The 23,519-nt window shown below is 48.8% G+C and overlaps 1 protein-coding gene across 4 annotated transcripts in view; it reads right to left on the minus strand.

Moving 5' to 3' along the window:
- The window catches only part of PTPRO (protein tyrosine phosphatase receptor type O), a 640,592-nt gene that overhangs the window by 142,168 nt on the left and 474,905 nt on the right, over positions 1-23,519 (minus strand). For 2 of the 4 annotated variants that reach the window (XM_088461535.1, XM_088461534.1), the window contains exons 17-18: positions 17,577-17,660; positions 4,348-4,410 (exon numbers count right to left, since the gene is read on the minus strand). In XM_088461535.1, the coding sequence (XP_088317661.1) occupies positions 4,348-4,410; positions 17,577-17,660 (147 nt within the window). The remainder of the gene's footprint in view (positions 1-4,347; positions 4,411-17,576; positions 17,661-23,519) is intronic. The other 2 variants (XM_088461537.1, XM_088461536.1) reach the window with 1 other exon arrangement.

Here is a 23,519-nt window from a genome sequence, read left to right on the forward strand (position 1 = left end):
TGTGCTGCTGTTGTCCATAGGGGCTGTGTCCACTACTTCAAAGTCCATAGGGGCTGGCTGTGTTGTGCTGTGCTGCTGTTGTCCATAGGGGCTGTGTCCACTCCTCTAAAGTCCATAGGGGCTGGCTGGACTGTGTTGTGCAGTCAGTTGTCCATAGGGGCTGTGTCCACTCCAAAGTACTGTGCAGTGTCCCAGTCCTAAAGGGGTGCTGTAGTGTTGTCCAGGGGGTGCTCTGTCCATCAGGGGTGCTCCCCCCCAAGAGCAAAAAAAAAATTATTTTTTCTGTGTTTGTGAATTGTGTGCACTGTGGCTGCACGTGCATCAACAAAGGAGCAGCGCCAAGCGTGCACCTGTGTCCCATAAGTAAAGGGCCGGCTAGCTTGTCCGTTAAAGGGTGGTGTAACCCACAAAGTGCACTAGTCTCCAGCAAAAATTAAAAAAAAATTTCTGTGTTTGTGTGCACCTTAGCCGCACGTATATATCAATATAACATAAATGGAGGACCAAACTTTCTCCGATAAAAATAAAATAGGGAAAGATCAAGAACCATATCCTCCTAGAGCTGTTGCTGCTGCTGGGAGTTGTTCATCATCCCAGAGAGGAAGTAGGAACACCACTACTTTTACTAAACAATTGACCCTCCAACAGTCCCTAGCGATGAGGATGAAGTACAACAGCAGTCATCCTGAAGCAAAACGTATAACTGAGGCCTTGACTGCTATGTTGGTGTTAGACGTGCGTCCGGTATCCGCCATTAGTGCAGTGGGATTTAGACAATTGCTGGAGGTAGTGTGTCCCCGGTTCCAAATCCCATCTAGATTCCACTTCACTAGGCAGGCGAAACCGAGACTGTACAGAAACGTTAGAAAAAGTGTCCTGAAAAATGCGATTGTACCCAATGTCCACTTAACCACGGACATGTGGACAAGTGGAACAGGGCAGACTAAGGACTATATGACTGTGACAGCCCACTGGGTAAATGTATCACCTTAAACAGCAACAACAACAGCGTCACCAGTAGCAGCATCTCAGAAACACCAGCTCGTTCCAAGGCAGGCTACGCTGTGTATCACCAGTTTCAGTAAGAGGCACACCACCGACAACCTCTTAGAGAAACTGAGGGAAATCATCGCCCAGTGGCTTACCCCACTTAGACTCTCCTGGGGATTTGTGATATCTGACATCGCCACCAATATTGTGCGGGCATTACTTCTGGGCAAATTCCAGGACGTCCCATGTTTTGCTCACACAATAAACTTGGTGGTGCAGAATTTTCTGAAAAGCGACAGGGGCGTGCAGGAGACGCTTTGGGTGGCCCGAAAAATTTCTGCCCACTTTTGCCATTCAGCGACTGCGTGCGCCTGTGTCATAAGTAAAGGGCCAGCTGGCTTGTCCGTTAAAGGGTGCTGTAACCCCCAAAGTGCACTCCAAACAATATAAAAAATTCTTTTTTTTTCTGTCTTTGTGAATTGTGTGGGCTGTAGCCGCACCAGCATCCTCAAAGCAGCAGCGACAAGCATGTGTCTGTCTGTTAAAGGATTACATCGGTGACAGCATCCAAGTAGGCATGTCAGACAGTCCGTACCTAAACTGGCAGGAAAAAGAGGCAATTTGGAGGCACCTGTACAAACTGGCTCTATTTTACCTGAGTTGCCCCCCCTCCAGTGTGTACTCCGAAAGAGTGTTTAGTGCAGCCGGGAACCTTGTCAGTGAAAGACGTAGGAGGTTGCTTCCACAAAATGTGGAGAAGATGATGTTCATAAAAATGAATTATCAACTCTTCCAGGGAGACCAGCCTCCAGAACGTACAGAGGGACCTGTGGTGGTGGATTCCAGCGGGGACGAATTAATACTCTGTGAGGATGAGGATGTACACAACACTGAAGAGGGTGAGGAATCGGTGGATGAGGACGACATCTTGCCTCCGTAGAGCCAGTTTGTGCAGGGACAGATTAATTGCCAGCTTGTTTTGTGGGGGCCCAAACGAACCAATCATTTCAGCCACAGTCGTGTGGCAGACCCTGGCACTGAAATGATTGGTTTGTTAAAGTGTGCATGTCCTGTTTATACAACATAAGGGTGGGTGGGAGGGCCCAGGGACAATTCCATTCTTGCACCTCTTTTTTTCTTTGCATTATGTACTGTTTGGGGCCTAGTTTTTCAAACTGCCATCCTGTCTGCCACTGCAGTGTCACTCCTAGATGGGCCACGTGTTTGTGCCGGCCACTCGTGTTGCTTAGCATAGTCATCCAGCTACCTCGGTGCAACCTTTTGGACATAAAAACACTATTGTGAGGTGTGAGGTGTTCAGAATAGACTGGAAATTAGTGGAAATTAAGGTTATTGAGGTAAATAATAACATAGGAGCAGAAAAACCTACAAATTCTGTGATTTTAGCTGTTTTTATGCTTTAAAAAAAAAAAAAAATACAGATCCAAAACACAAAACCCAGAACCCAAAACACCGAAGAGTGGTTTTGGCAAAACCAATCCAGATCCAAAACACGAAGAAAGATCCAGATCCAAAACCAAAACACAAAAAGTGGCCGGTGCACACCCCTATTAGTAACATACTACGTCGTCATGGATTCAAATCCTGCAGCGCCCGAAAGGTCCCCCTGCTTAAGCCAGCACATGTCCAGGCCCGTCTAAAGTTTGCCCGTGACCATCTGGATGATCGAGAGGAGGATTGGGAGAATGTCATGTGGTCAGATGAGACCAAAATAGAACTTTTTGGTATAAACTCCACACGCCATGTTTGGAGGGAGAAGAATGATGAGTGGCATCCCAAAAACACCATACTCACTGTGAAGTATCGGGGTGGAAACCTCATGCTTTGGGGATGCTTTTCTGCAAAGGGGACAGGATGACTGATCCGTATTACGGAGAGGATGAATGGGGGCATGTATCGTGACATTTTGGGGAAAAACCTCCTTTCCTCGGTAAGAGCATTGAAGATGCAACGTGGCTGGGTCTTCCAGCATGACAATGACCACAAACACACCGCCCGTGCAACTAAGGGGTGGCTCCGTGAAGCATTTCAAGGTCCTGGATTGGCCTAGCCAGTCTCCAGACCTCAACCCAATAGAAAATCTGTGGAGGGAGTTGAAAGTCCCTGTTGCCCGACGACAGCCCCAAAACATGACACATCTAGAGAAGATCTGCATTGAAGAGTGGGCCAAAATACCTGCTGCAGTGTGTGCACACCTGGTCAGGAACTACAGGAAACGTTTTATCTCTGTAATTGCCAACCGAGGTTACTTTACAAAGTATTGAGTTAAACTTTTTGATTGTCCAAATATTTTTTTTCCGCAAGAATATACAAATAAATTGTTTAAAAATCATACAATGTGATTTCCGGAATTTTTTGTTCTGATTCTGTCTCTCACAGTTGAAGTGTACCTATGATGGAAATTACAGACCTCTCTCATCTTTTACAGTGCAACAACTTGCACAATCGGTGGCTGTCCAAATACCTGTGTGTATGTGTATATATATATATATATATATATATATATATATATATGTGTGTGTGTGTTTAATCTAACCACTTCCAACACTCACCTTTTGCCTGTATTAACAAAGACTGGCAGTGACCTATATTGTTTTCTGTGTTTTGTAATTATTGGTTATATTTAAATATTATTGGAGGTTGAATAATAACCTCTTCCCCTTATATTCTAAAACCTAAAGAAAAGAAAAAAAAAAAAGTTATGTTTTAATCTATTCTCCAACAAAGTCGTCTTTTCTCTTCCTTCTCCTCGTTGCTCCTCTGTAATATGTAAGAAGAATTCAGTCTATTTTGCCTTGTTATGATCACGACAAGTAACCGCATTATTTCCAAGCAGCTATAAGCGTCTTCTGCAATGTTCTTGGCAATATAAGAAACACAACATGAGAGAGGCCTATGACATAGAAAGTAGCTTATTCCAATGACAGTTTATACAACATACAGATATCAGCTAGATTCCTATAATCTTCTGGTTTGTGACACAAAGGGATTCCCTGTGTGCGGAGGCAGCGACAGGTACGATGACTGCTCTGGTGAATCAGGGGACAAGAAATGACCAAATAAAGTAACACCCCAGGAAAGGATTACTCTGTCCTTACTGATAAAAGACACCAATCACTGTTACCAAAGACTCGCACAGTTTGTCATCCAAAGTGTAATGAAATCTGCCAACAGGCTGGAAACAGACATTTACCAGAATTACTTTTAACTGTTACAAATTGTATGAAAAACTGAGATTTGTTTATGTGACGCATAAGGTACAATGGGATGAAACTCAGATTTGTGTGTGATTGGAGGGCAGAGGACGTACAGGCTCTAGAATAGTCAGTGACTGACCTAACTGGGCCCTGGTGCTCCAGACAAACACTGCTACCTCTCTGGTAAAAGATTCGGGTAACACTATGAGAAAAAGAAAAATAGAAATTCTCTTCAGGGTGATTGAGTGGAACCTGATAGAATGCAAAAATGATTTCAGTTTAATTAAAACAAATTATCCTGGGATTGTTCATTGCATTTCACAATATAACAAAGTAGAAGTGTGCGGCCAGCAACAGCACAGAGTGCGACCTTCTCCTTTATTGTGTAACTTGCTGCGTATTACTTTGCTTTTGTCCCATAGTCAGGGACGATCACAGGGAGGGCAGACTGAATATATGTTTGGGGACATGTGAATTCAGGGGGTCCGAAGCCAAAATTGTAAAAGAAAAACCCAACAGACTACAAATAACCTTTCATGAATAGTACTATGCTCTAACCTGTTTGTTGTTTGCTTTATCTACCCTGAAATATAATAAAAATATTGAGCTATGGGGGCTGATGCTGGTTGTTGTTGTGCATGCTTCAGAGCAGAGCACGGCCGCAAGTAAGCGCACAACTCCAGCACAGGGGCAAATATTCACATTTACTCCATGCAAGCCATGCGTTCACTGTGCATTGGCCTCTGAGTGGAGGTGGCCCGGAGTAAGCGATTGCCAGGGGGTGAATGACTTATTGGTCCTGTACACAGGGAATTACAATATGGAGGTCCTAGTCAGTCTTTACTGTCCCATTTCTGTTGGTGTCATAAACTAGTTATATCACTGGCTGTTATCTCTATACAACAGGGACAGGATTAAATTCATATTATCACAATTCTCCATTACTCACACCATTAAACAATTACATAACATTATTTATACCATGCAGCAACTATAAATGTATAAACTGTATACAGTATATGTAACTTAACCTAACCCAAAAACCTACCTTACAGCACTAACCCCTGGCCTCACAAAGAGATGCTACTCATATAACGGGAGAACTCACCACCCTGCTCTTAGATTGGGCCTCAATATGTCAGCTATAAACAGACTTCTCAGCCATTTGCTACATGTACTTCTGCCCATAGGGGATATGATAATAGGTCCACTAAAGGATCTTCTGTCCTAAAATCTGTGGCTCTAAGGCCTGGGGAACATTGTATCCCCAGCCATGGAAGCCCATGGGGCACTTTTGGTTGGTGAGCAGACAACTTATTTGACCTGCTCTAGATTTTTACCAATTCTATTTATTTTACCGATTGACTTTTTTTATATTTTTAATCACCAAGTATGAAGGTTCCTAGTACAGGAGGATCACCCAATAGGATTACACCGCTCTGAAGCGAGCCAAGGACAGAGGCCCCATAGAACTTGCCCCCAAGCACCTGCGACATGCAAAGAGCACATGGAATAAGACAACTGCACATTCTGTTTCCTAAGAGGCCTGGGACAACCTCAGCCACCTCCAGAGGTCCTATCAGGAGAGGGACAACGGAAGAGCAGCTACGGGAGGAGGTGGGCTGCAGGCAGGAGGAGAGGGGCTGCAGGTGTCAAAGGCTACATAAAATGCTTTCCTAATGAGATCAAATTGCAGTATTTAATAATATTTAGAGGCAGCACTGTTGCGCAATGGTTAGCTTGCTGCCTCACAGCACTGTTGCACAATGGTTAGCTTGCGGCCTCACAGCACTGTTGCACAATGGTTAGCTTGCTGCCTCACAGCACTGTTGCACAATGGTTAGCTTGCTGCCTCACAGCACTGTTGCGCAATGGTTAGCTTACTGCCTCACAGCACTGTTGCGCAATGGTTAGCTTGCGGCCTCACAGCACTGTTGCGCAATGGTTAGCTTGCGGCCTCACAGCACTGTTGCGCAATGGTTAGCTTGCGGCCTCACAGCACTGTTGCGCAATGGTTAGCTTGCGGCCTCACAGCACTGTTGCGCAATGGTTAGCTTGCGGCCTCACAGCACTGTTGCGCAATGGTTAGCTTGCGGCCTCACAGCACTGTTGCGCAATGGTTAGCTTGCGGCCTCACAGCACTGTTGCGCAATGGTTAGCTTGCGGCCTCACAGCACTGTTGCGCAATGGTTAGCTTGCGGCCTCACAGCACTGTTGCGCAATGGTTAGCTTGCGGCCTCACAGCACTGTTGCGCAATGGTTAGCTTGCGGCCTCACAGCACTGTTGCGCAATGGTTAGTTTGCTGCCTCACAGCACTGTGGTCATGGGTCCAATTCCCTTCAAGGCCCTATCTGTGTTGGAGTCTGTGTGTTCTCCATGTGCTTGTGTGGGTTTCCTCCAACAATATAATCGTAGGTTAACTGGCTCCTGACAAAACAAAATTAACCCTAGTGTAAATGTATATGTACTGTACATGTGGTAGGGAAATAGATTGTAAGCTCCACTGGGGCAGGGACTGCGGTGTATGCCTAAATATTCTATATAAAGTGCTGCGTAATACTACATAAATCACTAACACCCCTTTCAGACAGAAAACCAAATTAACAGGTCTTTCATTTCAACCCGGTAATTTGATGATCAACACAGGTATTTCTTCTGCATGATAGGGTCAACAGGGACTTCGACCCAGGAATTTACACCCGGGTTGACCCTTTCAGACAGAAGAAATACCTGTGTTAATCAGCAAATTACCGGGTCGAAATGTATGACCTGGTACTTAGCTCTTCTGTCTGAAGGGGGTACAGGCAGAGAATGGCAAAACAACCTGGCGCGCAAATGCCGATTTTTTTGCCATTTTCTGTCTGAAAGTGGTATAAATAAATAATATAAAAATAAAATGTTCAATTTTTTTTTTTACAGTTTCTATGTAAAGTAATACTTTAATATCTTTACCCAGAATTCTCTTCTGCATGGGATTGGACGAGACACTTCTGTTAAGATCATTTAAATAGCCTGAATCTAGAATATAAATAGTTTATAATCCTGAGATGCTGAACTTCCCACTGAATTACCATGTATGTATTTTTTAGCTTTGTCAGAAAGAATAGTGATCATGTCATGGTTGTCGGCTTTTAGCTCCCTCCTTCCGGGAAGGAGCTGTCGGGCTTCCTCACCGGGGGGGCATGTCGCGGCAAAAGGGGGCGCGGCCCAGCAAATGATGCGTCAAAGGGGCGGTGCATGGGCATGACAGCGCGATCGCGTCTTTGCGGCCCCGCCCCCTCTTCACAATGCCAAGATTAAAGGCAATGTGAAGCAGGGGGCAGTGCCACGATAACCCGATTCAGTGCGAATTGCGTCACCGTCCTCCCCGCTGCCGGGGTGTATACTGTATTCGAGGGGGGGGCCCAGACGGGTCACCGTGAGCGGCACCCAATTTTCGGGAGGCTCCTGGCCGAATCGGGAGGGTAGGTAAGTATGGATCATATCTTGCGACAGAACATGATCTGTGGAGCTGCTCCTCCCACTATATAATGTTCAGTCTGTGGCTGCCTGCTTTCTTTCTCCCCCTCTGTGCTGCTGGGGACCCTGCTCCTCCCACTATATCTCAGTCTGTGACATCCTGCTGCCTCCATTCCCCTCCTCACATCATGTCACTGCCCCTGTCACATGCAGCCCTGTCCTCACTAACACATTCCTCATCTCCTGATATACTCTGTGCTGCTGGGGACCCTGCTGCTCCCATTATATAGCTCAGTCTGTGGCTTCCTGCTGCCTCCATTCCCCTCCTCACATCTGGTCACTGCCCCTGTCACATGCAGCCCTGTCCTCACTGACACATTCCTCATCTCCTGATATACTCTGTGCTGCTGGGGACCCTGCTCCTCCCACTATATCTCAGTCTGTGGCTTCCTGCTGCCTCCATTCCCCTCCTCACATCATGTCACATGCAGCCCCTGTCCTCACTAACACATCCCTCATCTCCTGATATACTCTGTGCTGCTGGGGTATCCTGCTCCTCCCATTATATAGCTCAGTCTGTGGCTTCCTGCCTCTATTCCCCTCCTCACATCCTGTCACATGCAGCCCTGTCCTCACGAACACATCACTCATCTCCTGATATACTCTGCTGCTGGGGTACCCTGCTCCTCCCACTATATAGCTCAGTCTCTATTCCCCTCCTCACATCATGTCACATGCAGCCCTGTCCTCACTAACACATCCCTCATCTCCTGATATACTCTGTGCTGCTGGGGTATCCTGCTCCTCCCATTATATAGCTCAGTCTGTGGCTTCCTGCCTCTATTCCCCTCCTCACATCCTGTCACTGCCCCTGTGACATGCAGCCCTATCCTCACTAACACATCCCTCATCTCCTGATATACTCTGTGCTGCTGGGGTATCCTGCTCCTCCCATTATATAGCTCAGTCTGTGGCTTCCTGCCTCTATCCCCCTCCTCACATCCTGTCACTGCCCCTGTCACATGCAGCCCTATCCTCACTAACACATTCCTCATCTCCTGATATACTCTGTGCTGCTGGGGACCCTGCTCCTCCCATTATATAGCTCAGTCTGTGGCTTCCTGCCTCTATTCCCCTCCTCACATCCTGTCACTGCCCCTGTCACATGCAGCCCTGTCCTCACTGACACATTCCTCATCTCGTGATATACTCTGTGCTGCTGGGGACCCTGCTCCTCCCACTATATCTCAGTCTGGCTTCCTGCTGCCTCCATTCCCCTCCTCACATCATGTCACATGCAGCCCCTGTCCTCACTAACACATCCCTCATCTCCTGATATACTCTGTGCTGCTGGGGTATCCTGCTCCTCCCATTATATAGCTCAGTCTGTGGCTTCCTGCTGCCTCCATTCCCCTCCTCACATCAGGTCACATGCAGCCCCTGTCCTCACTAACACATCACTCATCTCCTGATATACTCTGTGCTGCTGGGGTATCCTGCTCCTCCCATTATATAGCTCAGTCTGTGGCTTCCTGCTGCCTCCATTCCCCTCCTCACATCATGTCACATGCAGCCCTGTCCTCACTAACACATCACTCATCTCCTGATATACTCTGTGCTGCTGGGGTACCCTGCTCCTCCCACTATATAGCTCAGTCTCTATTCCCCTCCTCACATCATGTCACATGCAGCCCTGTCCTCACTAACACATCCCTCATCTCCTGATATACTCTGTGCTGCTGGGGTATCCTGCTCCTCCCATTATATAACTCTCAGTCTGTGGCTTCCTGCCTCTATTCCCCTCCTCACATCCTGTCACTGCCCCTGTGAGAGAGAGGAGTGTCCTAGGTGGAGGAGTTCCGTGAGAGCTGCTGTGGAGCTGTGCTGGTGGGCCAAGAAGCAGGGGTCTCCCCTGCAGGTTTTCTCAGGCAGGGAGCCTCCTCCTGTGGGAGAGAATCACTGTCATTCTGCTGGTGTGCAGCTGACGTGAAAGTGGAGATGGGGCTTCTTCTGCAGCTTCCCCAGGACTAATGGATCCTTCTGGGGGAAAGAGCCTTGATCCCTGTGCTGACGTGGCACAGGGAGCCAAGAAGAACAAGTGCCCGGGTTCTGTTGTCGGCTGGCCAGCCCGGTGCCAGAAAAGACGGTGGTGCGGTGGTCAGGCCAACTCCAATGAAGCAATTGGGAGTTGCGGGCTGCTTCCCCCAAACCTCCGAGTAATGTAACTCGTGGTGGAGCAGCGGCCACCTACCCTACTGGGGTGTAGCAGGGGGAGCGGGTACGGCTGATGCTGGTGAAGCGGTCAGTGCCAGCAATGCAGAGTCCCTCGCAGATAGCGAGGATGAGGAGGAGGAGGAGGATGATATATATGCAGCTCACACATTTGAGGAGCTGCAGACGGAAGCAAAAAACTTCTCTCTAAAACGCGGCAAAAAAGAAGAGAAATTTGTGCTATAAGTGGGAACAGCCGGCACTAAAACACCAGGTGTCTTCGATTGCGGCCACCCTAGAAAGGGCTAAAAGGATAATGGCGGTGATGCGACAGGAGAAAAAAAGAAAGAGCTTTGCAGAAACAATCTGTGCAAAGTCGATCGGATGGGAAAGCTCCTAAAGCATTTCAGGGAGATTGTGAAAGTAACACCTATGAGCGCGGCGGTAAACTGGGTGTGTACTGCTACATCTGAGAGGTGTGTCATACATGTGATGGGCGCGTACTGCTACATCTGAGAGGTGTGTCATACATGTGATGGGCGCGTACTGCTACATCTGAGAGGTGTGTCATACATGTGATGGGCGTGTACTGCTACATCTGAGAGGTGTGTCATACATGTGATGAGCGCGTACTGCTACATCTGAGAGGTGTGTCATACATGTGATGGGCGTGTACTGCTACATCTGAGAGGTGTGTCATACATGTGATGGGCGTGCACTGCTACATCTGAGAGGTGTGTCATACATGTGATAGGCATGTACTGCTACATCAGAGGGGCCTGTCATACATGTGATAGGCGTGTACTGCTACATCAGAGGGGCCTGTCATACATGTGATAGGCGTGTACTGCTACATCAGAGGGGCCTGTCATACATGCAATAGGCGTGTACTGCTACGTCAGAGGGGCCTGTCATACATGTGATAGGCGTGTACTGCTACATCAGAGGGGCCTGTCATACATGTGATAGGCTTGTACTGCTACATCTGAGAGGTGTGCCATAAAGTTGACTTACATACAAATGTAAATGAGCCCAAAAGCAGTTAGTTTTTGAGAAGCCAACCATCCCGCAGGTGAGTGATGGGGTGCTGAGGGTATGGTGGGTGGAGGCAGGGCTGGCTCCAGGGTTCTGAGCACCCTGTGCCGGCTCTTGAGAGAGCGCCCTAACCAAATTTGGGTGTGTGGCCTAATTATCATAGGTCACGCCCCCTGGGTGACATTATTTTGAGGCGTGCCCGCATGGCACGCCTCCAGATAACGTCAGGCTGGGGGTAAAGCCCAGCACTCCGTCACTGGCTGGGCTTCCCCCAGCCCTCCCCCATCAGGGAATGGTTGCCGCGTACATGTGCGCGGCATCCATTCACTCTCTGGGGGTCCGGCAGCTCCGTGGCGGTGGGGGTCCCCAGCCTCCCGATTTGACGGCCCGCGGGTTGAACAACGGGACAGTACTGTCCCGCTGAAATCGGGATGCTGAGGAGAGGTGCCGCCCTACACCCCTAGAGCCAGCCCTGGGTGGAGGGTCCCATGTACCTGACAGAACCTGTTCCACCTGTGGTGATGGGAAGTGGCACTGCCAGGGATATGGATGGAGCGGTGTTTCGGGCGGAGATGGATATCATTTTGGCAAAATTGAAGCTTGATGAGATCTTACAAAAAAATAAGTGCACTGAGGGGAAATCCCCAAATGGGTCTATGGGGGCAGAATGCTGGCAGCCGGGGAGGCTCTGGGGATTGGCACCGGAGACGTGCGTGGTGCAAGTAATATAGGTACCAGGAATCTACAGGGTGCGATATATGCTGGTTTGCAAAAAGAACAGTCGGCACAAGGAATGCCGGCATTACATTACGGGGTTGCCGGAGGATCAATTAAAAGTGATTGATACTGTGTATGGGTATAAAATGCGTGTCCCGGTCAGAGCCGCGGAGGTAGAATCATTGGGGAAGATGTAAGAAGGAGAGAGGGGGGTGGGATGGTTGGTGCAACGATATCAAATAAGCAAACACCTTCAGGAAATGTATCATATGTTAAAATGGTTTCCAGATCAAATGTTAATGTGAATGATAATAATGTTGGTCCACAAAAGTCAAGTGTTGCGGGGCAGGTGGTGAAAAGACGGAACCTTATTCAGTTTTAATGGGTAGTGGAGGGGGAGGTTCCGACAGAATAAATGTTTCTAAAATGATATTTGATTTGGGTTTCAGGGCTTCGGATCTGTATGCATGCATACCCCCAGTACAGGCTGCTGAATTTGACTTAAGCTTCTTGTCTTATCAAGGACTACAGGTATTCGGGACAAAGTGACAATCGTATAGATTCAATGATCCTTATAAAATAAATCTTGTTGCAAATCACGATAAGGTTAAAGTAAACATTTTGGTGACAAACTAGTCGATCCCAGTTCAAATTGCCTTTTGGTTGTCTAAATAAAGCGATTTACAGTTAGATTTGATGAAGTCTGGACACACAATGGGGCTGTCGGGAGGCCCTGGTGAAGCTGCGCCATTCAGAGAAAGGTTTTGTACCATCGGCTGTGTATAATGGGAGAAATCGGGTGCAGTGCTTCTATCAGGGCCAACCAAGGACGTGCTTTAGGTGCGGGAACTTTGGGCATCCGAGTAGTGAATGTAACATTGTAAAGTGCTCCTTGTGCGGTAAAATTGGCCGTGCATCCAGAGAATATGGGATGGTAAAGTGCAATCTGTGTAGGGAGGATGGACATCCTTACAGTAGATGCCTTTAGGCCAACCATAATACGGGGCAGGAGGTTCGGCCAGAGCCAAGGTGGGAAGAGACTAGGGAGAAGCAAACGGAATCTTGTGAGGAAGAATAGATGAGGTCCAGGAAAAACGGGCAGGAGAAAAGAAGGGAGGAGAGGTCGTCAGAAAAAAAGGAAAGGTGAAGTATTTTAATTGTGCTTAGCAACAAATTTGATGCCCTTTCCTTGGATGAGAAGGGTGGATTAGAATTAGGTTCTCTTTGTTGATTTTAATACCGTTGTAAGGCCAAAGGACAGGTGAGGTTCAAGGAGACCTCTGGGCCCTGATTCCCATTTTCTAGTTAGTATGGTTAGTCAGGCTGGTCTGGTGGATGTGCATATTCATCACTCCTCTGACCTCATGGGTTTCACTTATTTTAGCGGTAGCCATAGGTCTAGAATAAATAGTCTTTTTTGTTAAGGAGTCTTCTAAAACCACATCCCCAGTGGTGGAGTTCTCCGATCAAGGTTTTCTCTCAGTAACTTTGAATACCTCAGAAATTACTCAGAAAGGGCAGGGTCTGTGGTGTTTGAACTCTGAGCTTCAGAGGAAGAGAGAGTTAGGCAGTCCTTCAGGGTCTTCTTTCGATCTCAGTAGACACTTCTGAAGGATGGTTGGAGTAGGTCAGAGTGGTGGGAGGTGATAAAAGAGGAGAATGACTTCCATAACCTGAGAAAGACATTAGATTTCTTGATCTCTGAGGAGGTAGATAGTGGGGAAATCTCCCGGGTAAGGGTGCAGATTAAGGAATTTCAGTATAACTGGCTGGCATCCTTGGTTCTGGAAAGGGATTATGGAACGTACAACTCACCCGATCCTTACCAGAACTATAAGAGGTCAGTCGATGCCAAACAGATCAGAGGACTGGTAGATGGACAGTTGTGTTCTTCGCATTGACAAGAAGGGTATTCTGGACATCATTGTGTCCTATTATTCGGATCTTTTCTCTGAGCATCCACTTGTCAGAGAGAGGATGGAGGAATTTCTGAGAGGGACACCAGGTCTGAATCCTCAGGTTGTGTCTTTTGACTCTTTGGAGAGTGATATAACGGCGGAGGAAGTTAGGAAAGTCATAGAGGGGTTAAACCCAAAAAGTCACCAGGATCAGATGGGTTAACATCCGAGTTTTATAAGACCTTTTCAGACCTAATAATTTCTCGCCTAGTGGAAGGGTTCAATGAAAGCCTGGATGAGGGAATTCTCCCTCCTTCCATGAGGTTATCCGCTCTTAGTTTACTGTCCAAAGGAACAGCTGAAACCAGAGCCAACACCATGAAAGCCTTAACCCGCCTGCTCCTGGAGCTGGAAGTTAGGGCTAAGAGGAACGCTGAACATCACGTTCCCAGCCTGTCACCAGTACACAGTGAGGAACACATGGACGCATGGGTGTCTACATCGGCTAAGAGAGCTGCAGGATTGCCCCCCCAAGAAGGGTCCTGACCCACCGCCAAGACATCGAAAGTTACCTGCTATGGTAACCACCACCCCGCCCACACCACCGGCAAGGTGACGCCGTGCACCAGTACGAGTGAGACGAACCACCGGTGAAACACCCACACTCGTGATCCTACCTTGAGAAGCCAGGACTGCACGGGCGCCACAGCACAACCACACTTACCGGTAAGTAATAAAGTCTAAGCGGGATGCCGCTCAAGCACTGGAACACCCCGGACTATGCATCCACAGAGCCAGCCTGGCTACCCCCACCTTGGAACTATTCAAACCCCCCCTCATTAACAGGGTATGGACTTTTCCCATTGGACTGTAACGAGCTTCATACGGTTCTAAGCCTAGGAGGGACTTGCACAAGTACTTCAAGCACTGTGGACCTCATTCAGAGTCGGTCGTAAGCGGCCGCTTGGCCGTACCCAGCGATGTTCGCAAAACAGCACATGCGTAAGTTTCGCAATGCGCGTGCGCAAACTAGCTGTTGCGATCGGAAATTTTTCTCTCCTTCAACTTGGCCAGGTCATTAGTTTGAGTGACAGGATGAGGCGTTTGTGGGTGGTAACAGGGGAAGGTGCTTGTGAACTGGGGAGTGGAGATCCGAACGCAGGCGTGCCCGACTATGCAAACGGCGTTTAATGGGAGTGCATAATCAACTAAGTAGTGTCATGGCACACGTGACATGGGAGGTTTTTACACTGACATGATCGTAGTGCTTAAGAGAGGGTATGGTCAACCTTAAGCTCTATGACCAGCTCCGATGGTCTCGATTAATCCTTATATGCCCGAAGATGACGTGTATTGCGAACGAGAAGGGGGCGTGTTTTTAGATTTACGGCCACATCCTTCCCTCGCTCGTCCAGCTAACGATCCCATCTTAACGATGCAACTTGCGAGCGCTTCATTTGCAAATCCGGCCCCCTTTTCCCTTACGACCGAGCGGCTGCAACAACCGACTCTGAATGAGGTCCTGTGTCTCTTATTTGTACCTTGCAATAAACACCTGTTCACCCTGTATTCACTGTCCAGTATTTATTCACGCCAGCATCACACACCAGTATAGATTACCACACACAGCCATCCCACCTTACGTGCTTCCCCCATCTGCTCCCCCCCCTTTCCCCCGTACACCCTCATCCCCCCTCCCCCACCTTTCCCCCAGTCACCACCATCCCCCACCTACACCTGTGCAGTGCTACCCTTCCAAACCTTCAGATAACAATTTAGAGACCGGACACCTCTTAGGGAAGCAGCGCACAGACTACCTCCCCGCTCCCCTCAGCCACCATCATCCTCCACACCCTCCCTCCTGTAAACCCCCACTCCAACCAGAGCGCAGTATTCAACCATTGTTATATAGGCTCAGATCAGTTCGTCTGATCCGAATGCTTTGCATACGATAATCGGCCCTGGGTTCTGCATACGATAATCGGCCCTGGGTTCTGCATACGATAATAAACTCATCGGCCTGATTTTTTGCAGAGTGCATGAGCCCATTTACCGCCTGCCTCAAAGGGTAACACTGCTGTCATGCAGCCCGGTCTTCACTTACAAAATCAAATAATACACAGGTCACTTCATCCTAGAATTTCAACCTAATATACTGAAGCACTTGGGGCATATTTATTAGACAATTTTGCCAGGGGCGGTTTAAGAGAGGAGGGGGCCCGTGTACAGCCTCAGTGCGGGTCCCCTGCTCTCCAGCAGCGCAGAAAACTCTGGCTTTGTGCCAGACTCTACTGCGCAGGTCTCCGGGAACATGTCAGCTGCTCTTTGTTCCTCGGACATCTCTACTGCTCAGGTCTCCGGGAACATTTCATCTGCGCTATGCTCCTCGGACATCTCTACTGCGCAGGTCTCCAGGAACATGTCATCTGCTCTATGTTCCTCGGACATCTCTACTGCTCAGGTCTCCGGGAACATGTCATCTGCGCAGGTCTCCAGGAACATGTCATCTGCGCAGGTCTCCAGGAACATGTCATCTGCGCTATGCTCCTCGGACATCTCTACTGCTCAGGTCTCCGGGAACATGTCATCTGCGCTATGCTCCTCGGACATCTCTACTGCGCAGGTCTCCAGGAACATGTCATCTGCTATGTTCCTCGGACATCTCTACTGCCCAGGTCTTCGAGAACATGTGTCGTCTGTTTTGCTCCTCGGACATCTCTACTGCGCAGGTCTCCAGGAACATGTCGTCTGTGCTATGTTTCTCGGACAACTCTACTGCGCAGGTCTCCGGGAAAACGTCATGTTATTTTCCTCGGGCATCTCTACTGCGCATGAGCAAATCACCAGGAATTCATGGTGACTGGAGACTGCAGCACTGGCTGATGCGGGACTCCGGAGAGGTGAGTCATACTTGCCTACACTCCCGGAAGGCTCATGATTTTTCTGGTAGCCCCCCGCACCCCCTGAAGATTTGACAGATCTCCCGCATCATGCCCACTTCCCACTGAAAGGGGCGGGGCCTAACAAAGCCTTCAGCTCAGCCCCGCCCCCGAACCTGCCAGCATTATCTCCTCTCCTGGATGCTCCCGGTAAGAAGAGGAATTTTCAACATTCGGTATGTATAATAATTATATGGGTGCAGGGTGAGAGATGTGGCCCCCCTGGACCCAGGGGCCCGTGTGCACCGCACACCCTGCACCCATTATAGATACGTCAATTAATTCAGCCTGAAAAATATCTGTAAGCAGCTGTTACTGCATATTGAAGAATAGAATTCGGTATCCTTTATATGTGTGAGATCTCTCCTGCTTTCTGTCATCTGAGCTCTAACAGTTTCCTATAGGAGCGGTATATAACAAGGTTATGCCTCTTTGGCTTAACTACATCTTCAGATGGCATTAGCCCATGACCTGCTATAGGGCTGTTCTGCCAGAGAGGGATTTTTCTATCCTTTCCCGGGGGGCTACAGATCTCCGGAAGGATGTTGCACTGCTTGAGCGCTGAGGGGAAGCTGCACATGCATAGAATCCGCAAAGCGCTCCATGGATAGAAGTAAAGTTATCATGGACGCAATCACTGTACTTCTTCCTGATTGCCGGGACAGGCTCTTATCAAAGCCCTTGTCCCACCTATTACAATTGATATATTTAAGCCAAACAAGAATCCTTATTGCAGCGATTTTGGGTAATAAGTTAAGTTTGGGGGTACACTGCGTAATGTAATAAATAATAAGCCCCTTAGTGCTGCTGTGTGCATTCTGATTGGCAACAGATTGTTCTATCCTCAACCTTATTAAAACTACAGTAGGGAAACCAGCTTTGCACTTACAAAGGATTCTTGTGTAGCCCAACTTCTAGCACTTCATGAAGTGTAAACCAAATACATGCTGATCCTGTCCCTAGTGATAGGATGATATATTGTGAAACACAAGGAGCAAGAGTCGCCATTTGTGGTTAGTTCTAGAGCTCAATAGAAGCACATTTGGGATTGTGGAACAGGTGGAAATACAGAATGGCAAATAAGAGAATGAAATAGAGAAATACTCACCATGGGTTAATATAAAAAGCCAAGAGGTAGTCAGTCCACAGACAGGAGGGCAGGAGGGTTAGGAAAGCAAATATGCTTCTACGCCTGTGAGTGTGATAAGTGAGGACAGAGAGATTGTGGTTAGATAAAGTGGCTGTTACATGGCAGATAAGCACAAAGCGGCTGTTACATGGCAGAAAGTGGCTGTTACATGGCAGATAAGCACAAAGCGGCTGTTACATGGCAGAAAGCGGCTGTTACATGGCAGAAAGTGGCTGTTACATGGCAGAAAAGCACAAAGCGGCTGTTGCATGGCAGAAAGTGGCTGTTACATGGCAGAAAAGCACAAAGCGGCTGTTGCATGGCAGAAAGTGGCTGTTACATGGCAGAAGGTGGCTGTTACATGGCAGATAAGCACAAAGCGGCTGTTACATGGTACAAAGCGGCTGTTACATGGCAGAAGGTGGCTGTTACATGGCAGATAAGCACAAAGCGGCTGTTACATGGCAGAAGGTGGCTGTTACATGGCAGATAAGCACAAAGCGGCTGTTACATGGCAGAAAGTGGCACAACACAATTTGTAGTGAATTGTAACATTTAATAATGAAACTTTTGTACTAGAAAAATAAAATTTATTGTGTACTTGAGTGCTGAATTGGAGATCTGATTCCTTAGTCTGATTACTACCTCTGACTAATGCGAGGGTCCGCCTGTGCATATCAGTGTGTCTGCATGGGGATGATCAGTATCGCTAGATACAACCAGATTTGTGGTATGTTATTGTTAGAGTTGGTAATCCAAGTCTTCGTGTTGTGTGTGTGTGTATATATATATATAAAATTCAATAATCCGACACTCTGTAATGTTATGGTTACTTAGCTGGTTGCCCCCTACATCAGGTGTGGCACTCCGTGCAAAAAGGACAACATCAGACTCAGCTTGAGGGTATCAACGTTTCAATGCCAATTCACAGCATTTTCATCAGAACAATAATATTCATTAATATTGCCACACAGCTATTATCATGTATGATATGGGTAAACTCAACGTGGGAATATTCCTCTTCTACTTTGTTTAGTCACCGTCCGCATGCTTACACGCCCAGGAAATTCCCATGAGATGAGGCAATGATGGCATGGGTGCTGCCCAATGGTCTGTTCCAATCCGTCAGCATTTGCAGTCTCCCCCCATGTGCACACTGTGCATAGTGTAGTGCAGTCTCCCCCCCATGTGCATACTGTGCATTGTGTAGCGCAGTCTCCCCCCATGTGCACACTGTGCATTCTGTAGCGCAGTCTCCCCACATGTGCACACTGTGCATAGTGTAGCGCAGTCTCCCCCATGTGCATACTGTGCATTGTATAGCGCAGTCTCCCCCCATGTGCACACTGTGCATTGTATAACGCAGTCTCCCCCCATGTGCACACTGTGCATAGTGTAGCGCAGTCTCCCCCCAAGTACATACTGTGCATAGTGAAGCGCAGTCTCCCCCAATGTGCACACTGTGCATAGTGAAGCGCAGTCTCCCCCATGTGCATAGTGTAGCGCAGTCTCCCCCCATGTGCATAGTGAAGCGCAGTCTCCCCCATGTGCATAGTGTAGCGCAGTCTCCCCCCATGTGCATACTGTGCATTGTGTAGCGCAGTCTCCCCCCATGTGCACACTGTGAATAGTGTAGCGCAGTCTCCCCCCATGTGCATCCTGTGCATAGTGTAGCGCAGTCTCCCCCCATGTGCATAGTGTAGCGCAGTCTCCCCCCATGTGCATACTGTGCATTGTGTAGCGCAGTCTCCCCCCATGTGCACACTGTGAATAGTGTAGCGCAGTCTCCCCCCATGTGCACACTGTGCATAGTGTAGCGCAGTCTCCCCCCATGTGCACACTGTGAATAGTGTAGCGCAGTCTCCCCCCATGTGCACACTGTGCATAGTGTAGCGCAGTCTCCCCCCATGTGCACACTGAATAGTGTAGCGCAGTCTCCCCCCACATGCACACTGTGAATAGTGTAGCGCAGTGTCCCCCATGTGCACACTGTGAATAGTGTAGCGCAGTCTCCCCCCATGTGCATAGTGTAGCGCAGTCTCCCCCATGTGCATACTGTGCATAGTGAAGCGCAGTCTCCCCCCATGTGCATAGTGTAGTGCAGTCTCCCCCCATGTGCATACTGTGCATAGTGTAGCGCAGTCTCCCCCCATGTGCATAGTGTAGTGCAGTCTCCCCCCATGTGCATAGTGTGCATAGTGAAGCGCAGTCTCCCCCATGTGCACACTGTGCATAGTGTAGCGCAGTCTCCCCCCATGTGCATAGTGTAGCGCAGTCTCCCCCCAAGTGCATACTGTGCATAGTGTAGCGCAGTCTCCCCCCATGTGCATACTGTGCATAGTGTAGTGCAGTCTCCCCCCATGTGCATACTGTGCATAGTGTAGCGCAGTCTCCCCCCATGTGCATAGTGTAGTGCAGTCTCCCCCCATGTGCATACTGTGCATAGTGTAGTGCAGTCTCCCCCAATGTGCATAGTGTAGTGCAGTCTCCCGCCATCTGCATAGTGTAGCGCAGTCTCCCTACATGTGCACACTGTGCATAGTGTAGTGCAGTCTCCCCCCATGTGCATACTGTGCATTGTATAACGCAGTCTCCCCCATGTGCACACTGTGCATTGTATAATGCAGTCTCCCCCCATGTGCACACTGTGCATAGTGTAGCGCAGTCTCCCCCCAAGTACATACTGTGCATAGTGAAGCGCAGTCTCCCCCCATGTGCACACTGTGCATAGAGAAGCGCAGTCTCCCCCATGTGCATAGTGTAGCGCAGTCTCCCCCCATGTGCATAGTGAAGCGCAGTCTCCCCCATGTGCATAGTGTAGCGCAGTCTCCCCCCATGTGCATACTGTGCATTGTGTAGCGCAGTCTCCCCCCATGTGCACACTGTGAATAGTGTAGCGCAGTCTCCCCCCATGTGCATACTGTGCATAGTGTAGCGCAGTCTCCCCCCATGTGCATACTGTGCATTGTGTAGCGCAGTCTCCCCCCATGTGCACACTGTGAATAGTGTAGCGCAGTCTCCCCTCATGTGCACACTGTGCATAGTGTAGCGCAGTCTCCCCCATGTGCACACTGTGAATAGTGTAGCGCAGTCTCCCCCCATGTGCACACTGTGCATAGTGTAGCGCAGTCTCCCCCCATGTGCACACTGAATAGCGTAGCGCAGTCTCCCCCCATGTGCACACTGTGAATAGTGTAGCGCAGTGTCCCCCATGTGCACACTGTGAATAGTGTAGCGCAGTCTCCCCCCATGTGCATAGTGTAGCGCAGTCTCCCCCCATGTGCATACTGTGCATAGTGAAGCGTGGTCTCCCCCATGTGCAGTGTGTAGCGCAGTCTCCCCCCATGTGCATACTGTGCATAGTGTAGCGCAGTCTCCCCCATGTGCACACTGTGAATAGTGTAGCGCAGTCTCCCCCCATGTGCATAGTGTAGCGCAGTCTCCCCCCATGTGCATACTGTGCATAGTGTAGCGCAGTCTCCCCATGTGCATACTGTGCATAGTGAAGCGCAGTCTCCCCCATGTGCATTGTGTAGCGCAGTCTCCCCCCATGTGCATAGTGTAGCGCAGTCTCCCCCATGTGCACACTGTGAATAGTGTAGCGCAGTCTCCCCCCATGTGCATAGTGTAGCGCAGTCTCCCCCCATGTGCATACTGTGCATAGTGAAGCGCAGTCCCCCCCCATGTGCATTGTGTAGCGCAGTCTCCCCCCATGTGCATAGTGTAGTGCAGTCTCCCCCCATGTGCATACTGTGCATAGTGTAGCGCAGTCTCCCCCCATGTGCATAGTGTAGTGCAGTCTCCCCCATGTGCATACTGTGCATAGTGAAGCGCAGTCTCCCCCATGTGCACACTGTGCATAGTGAAGCGCAGTCTCCCCCATGTGCACACTGTGCATAGTGTAGCGCAGTCTCCCCCCATGTGCATAGTGTAGCGCAGTCTCCCCCCATGTGCATACTGTGCATAGTGTAGTGCAGTCTCCCCCAATGTGCATAGTGTAGCGCAGTCTCCCCCATGTGCATAGTGTAGCGCAGTCTCCCTAGCACCCCAGTAACCGTTACCCAGCTCCTCAGTAATCATTACACATCACCTAAGTACTCCAGTAACCATTACACTGCACTTTAGCTCCCCAGCAACAGTTACACCGCCCCATAGTAACCATTATACTGGACCCCAGTGACCATTACACCACTCCTTAATAACCATTATACTGCACCCCAGTGACCGTTACACCACCCTCTAGTAACCATTATACTGGACCCCAGTGACCGTTACACCGCTCCCTAGTAACCATTATACTACACCCCAGTGTCCGTTACACCGTCCACTAGTAACCATTATACTGGACCCCAGTGACCATTACACCACCCCCTAGTAACCATTACACTGCACCCCAGTGACCATTACACCGCCCCCTAGTAACCATTATACTGGACCCCTGTGACCATTACACCACCCCCTAGTAACCATTATACTGGACCCCAGTGACCGTTACACCACCCCCTAGTAACTATTAAACTGCACCCCAGTGACCATTACACTGCCCCCTAGTAACCATTATACTGGACCCCTGTGACCGTTACACTGCCCCCTAGTAACCATTATACTGCACCCCTGTGACCTTACACCACTCCTTAATAACCATTATACTGCACCCCAGAGACCCTTACACCGCCCCCTAGTAACCATTATACTGGACCCCAGTGACCATTACACCACCCCCTAGTAACCATTATACTGGACCCCAGTGACCGTTACACCACCCCCTAGTAACCATTATACTGCACCCCTGTGACCTTACACCGCCCCCTAGTAACCATTATACTACACCCCTGTGACCTTACACCGCCCCTTAGTAACCATTATACTACACCCCAGTGACCGTTACACCGCCCCCTAGTAACCATTATACTGGACCCCAGTGACCGTTACACCACCCCCTAGTAACCATTATACTGCACCTTAGCCCCCCAGTAACCGTTACACTGCACCTTAGCACCCCAGTAACTGTTACACTGCACCTTAGCCCCCCAGTAACCGTTACACTGCACCTTAGCCCCCCAGTAACCGTTACACTGCACCTTAGCCCCCCAGTAACCGTTACACTGCACCTTAGCCCCCCAGTAACCGTTACACTGCACCTTAGCCCCCCAGTAACCGTTACACTGCACCTTAGCCCCCCAGTAACCGTTACACTGCACCTTAGTATCCCAGTATAGTGTATGAGACATTTTGTTACAAGTTTCCGTTAACTTCCATCATGTCTTCCCAGACATCAAATTGTTCCACTACTTATAATAACACAAAGATGCAGATTAGTTTTTTGAATAAGTTTCTCTTCCAGTCAGTTGCAAACCACAAAAATGGAAACCTGTTGGGCAAATCCTCTTATGCACCATCATTTAATAAATTATTATCCTTTATTTATATAGCGCCACAAAGGTTCCACAGCGCCTAAAAGTGCATAATAACGATTTTTCTTGTGTGCTCATTTGTTGTTAATAGTACAAGACAATGCAGGACAACGAAAACATTTATAACCATTGCTGTATAGCACCGAAATAAGCAGTAGGGCAGCAGCAACCAAGGGGCATATTCAACTAGGAGCGAAAAGTCCGTTGCCGGACTGTTCGCCATCATCCCGGCTTTTCAGAGTGAAAATATATCGCGCTTGTCCCCATGTATCCCCGTATTCAATTCTAAACCAGCAAAAACAGGACCCGGTGAAAACGAGCGAAAAGTGCTGTCATTTTTGGGGAAATCAGCCTGACACCCCCCCAAAAGATGATCTGACATGGGGGTTCACTATCGGTATCCCTGAATAGCCCTGCTGCATGTATTTTGGGTGTTTAAATGGTCTCAATAGCTATTATTTTGCGACTTTGAATAAGTGGAGAAGAATAGGATTTAGCAAGTAGTCCC

The sequence above is a fragment of the Taudactylus pleione genome, unplaced genomic scaffold, assembly GCF_031769625.1.
Source record: "Taudactylus pleione unplaced genomic scaffold, aTauple2 ptg001061l, whole genome shotgun sequence".
Classification (NCBI taxonomy): domain Eukaryota; kingdom Metazoa; phylum Chordata; class Amphibia; order Anura; family Myobatrachidae; genus Taudactylus; species Taudactylus pleione.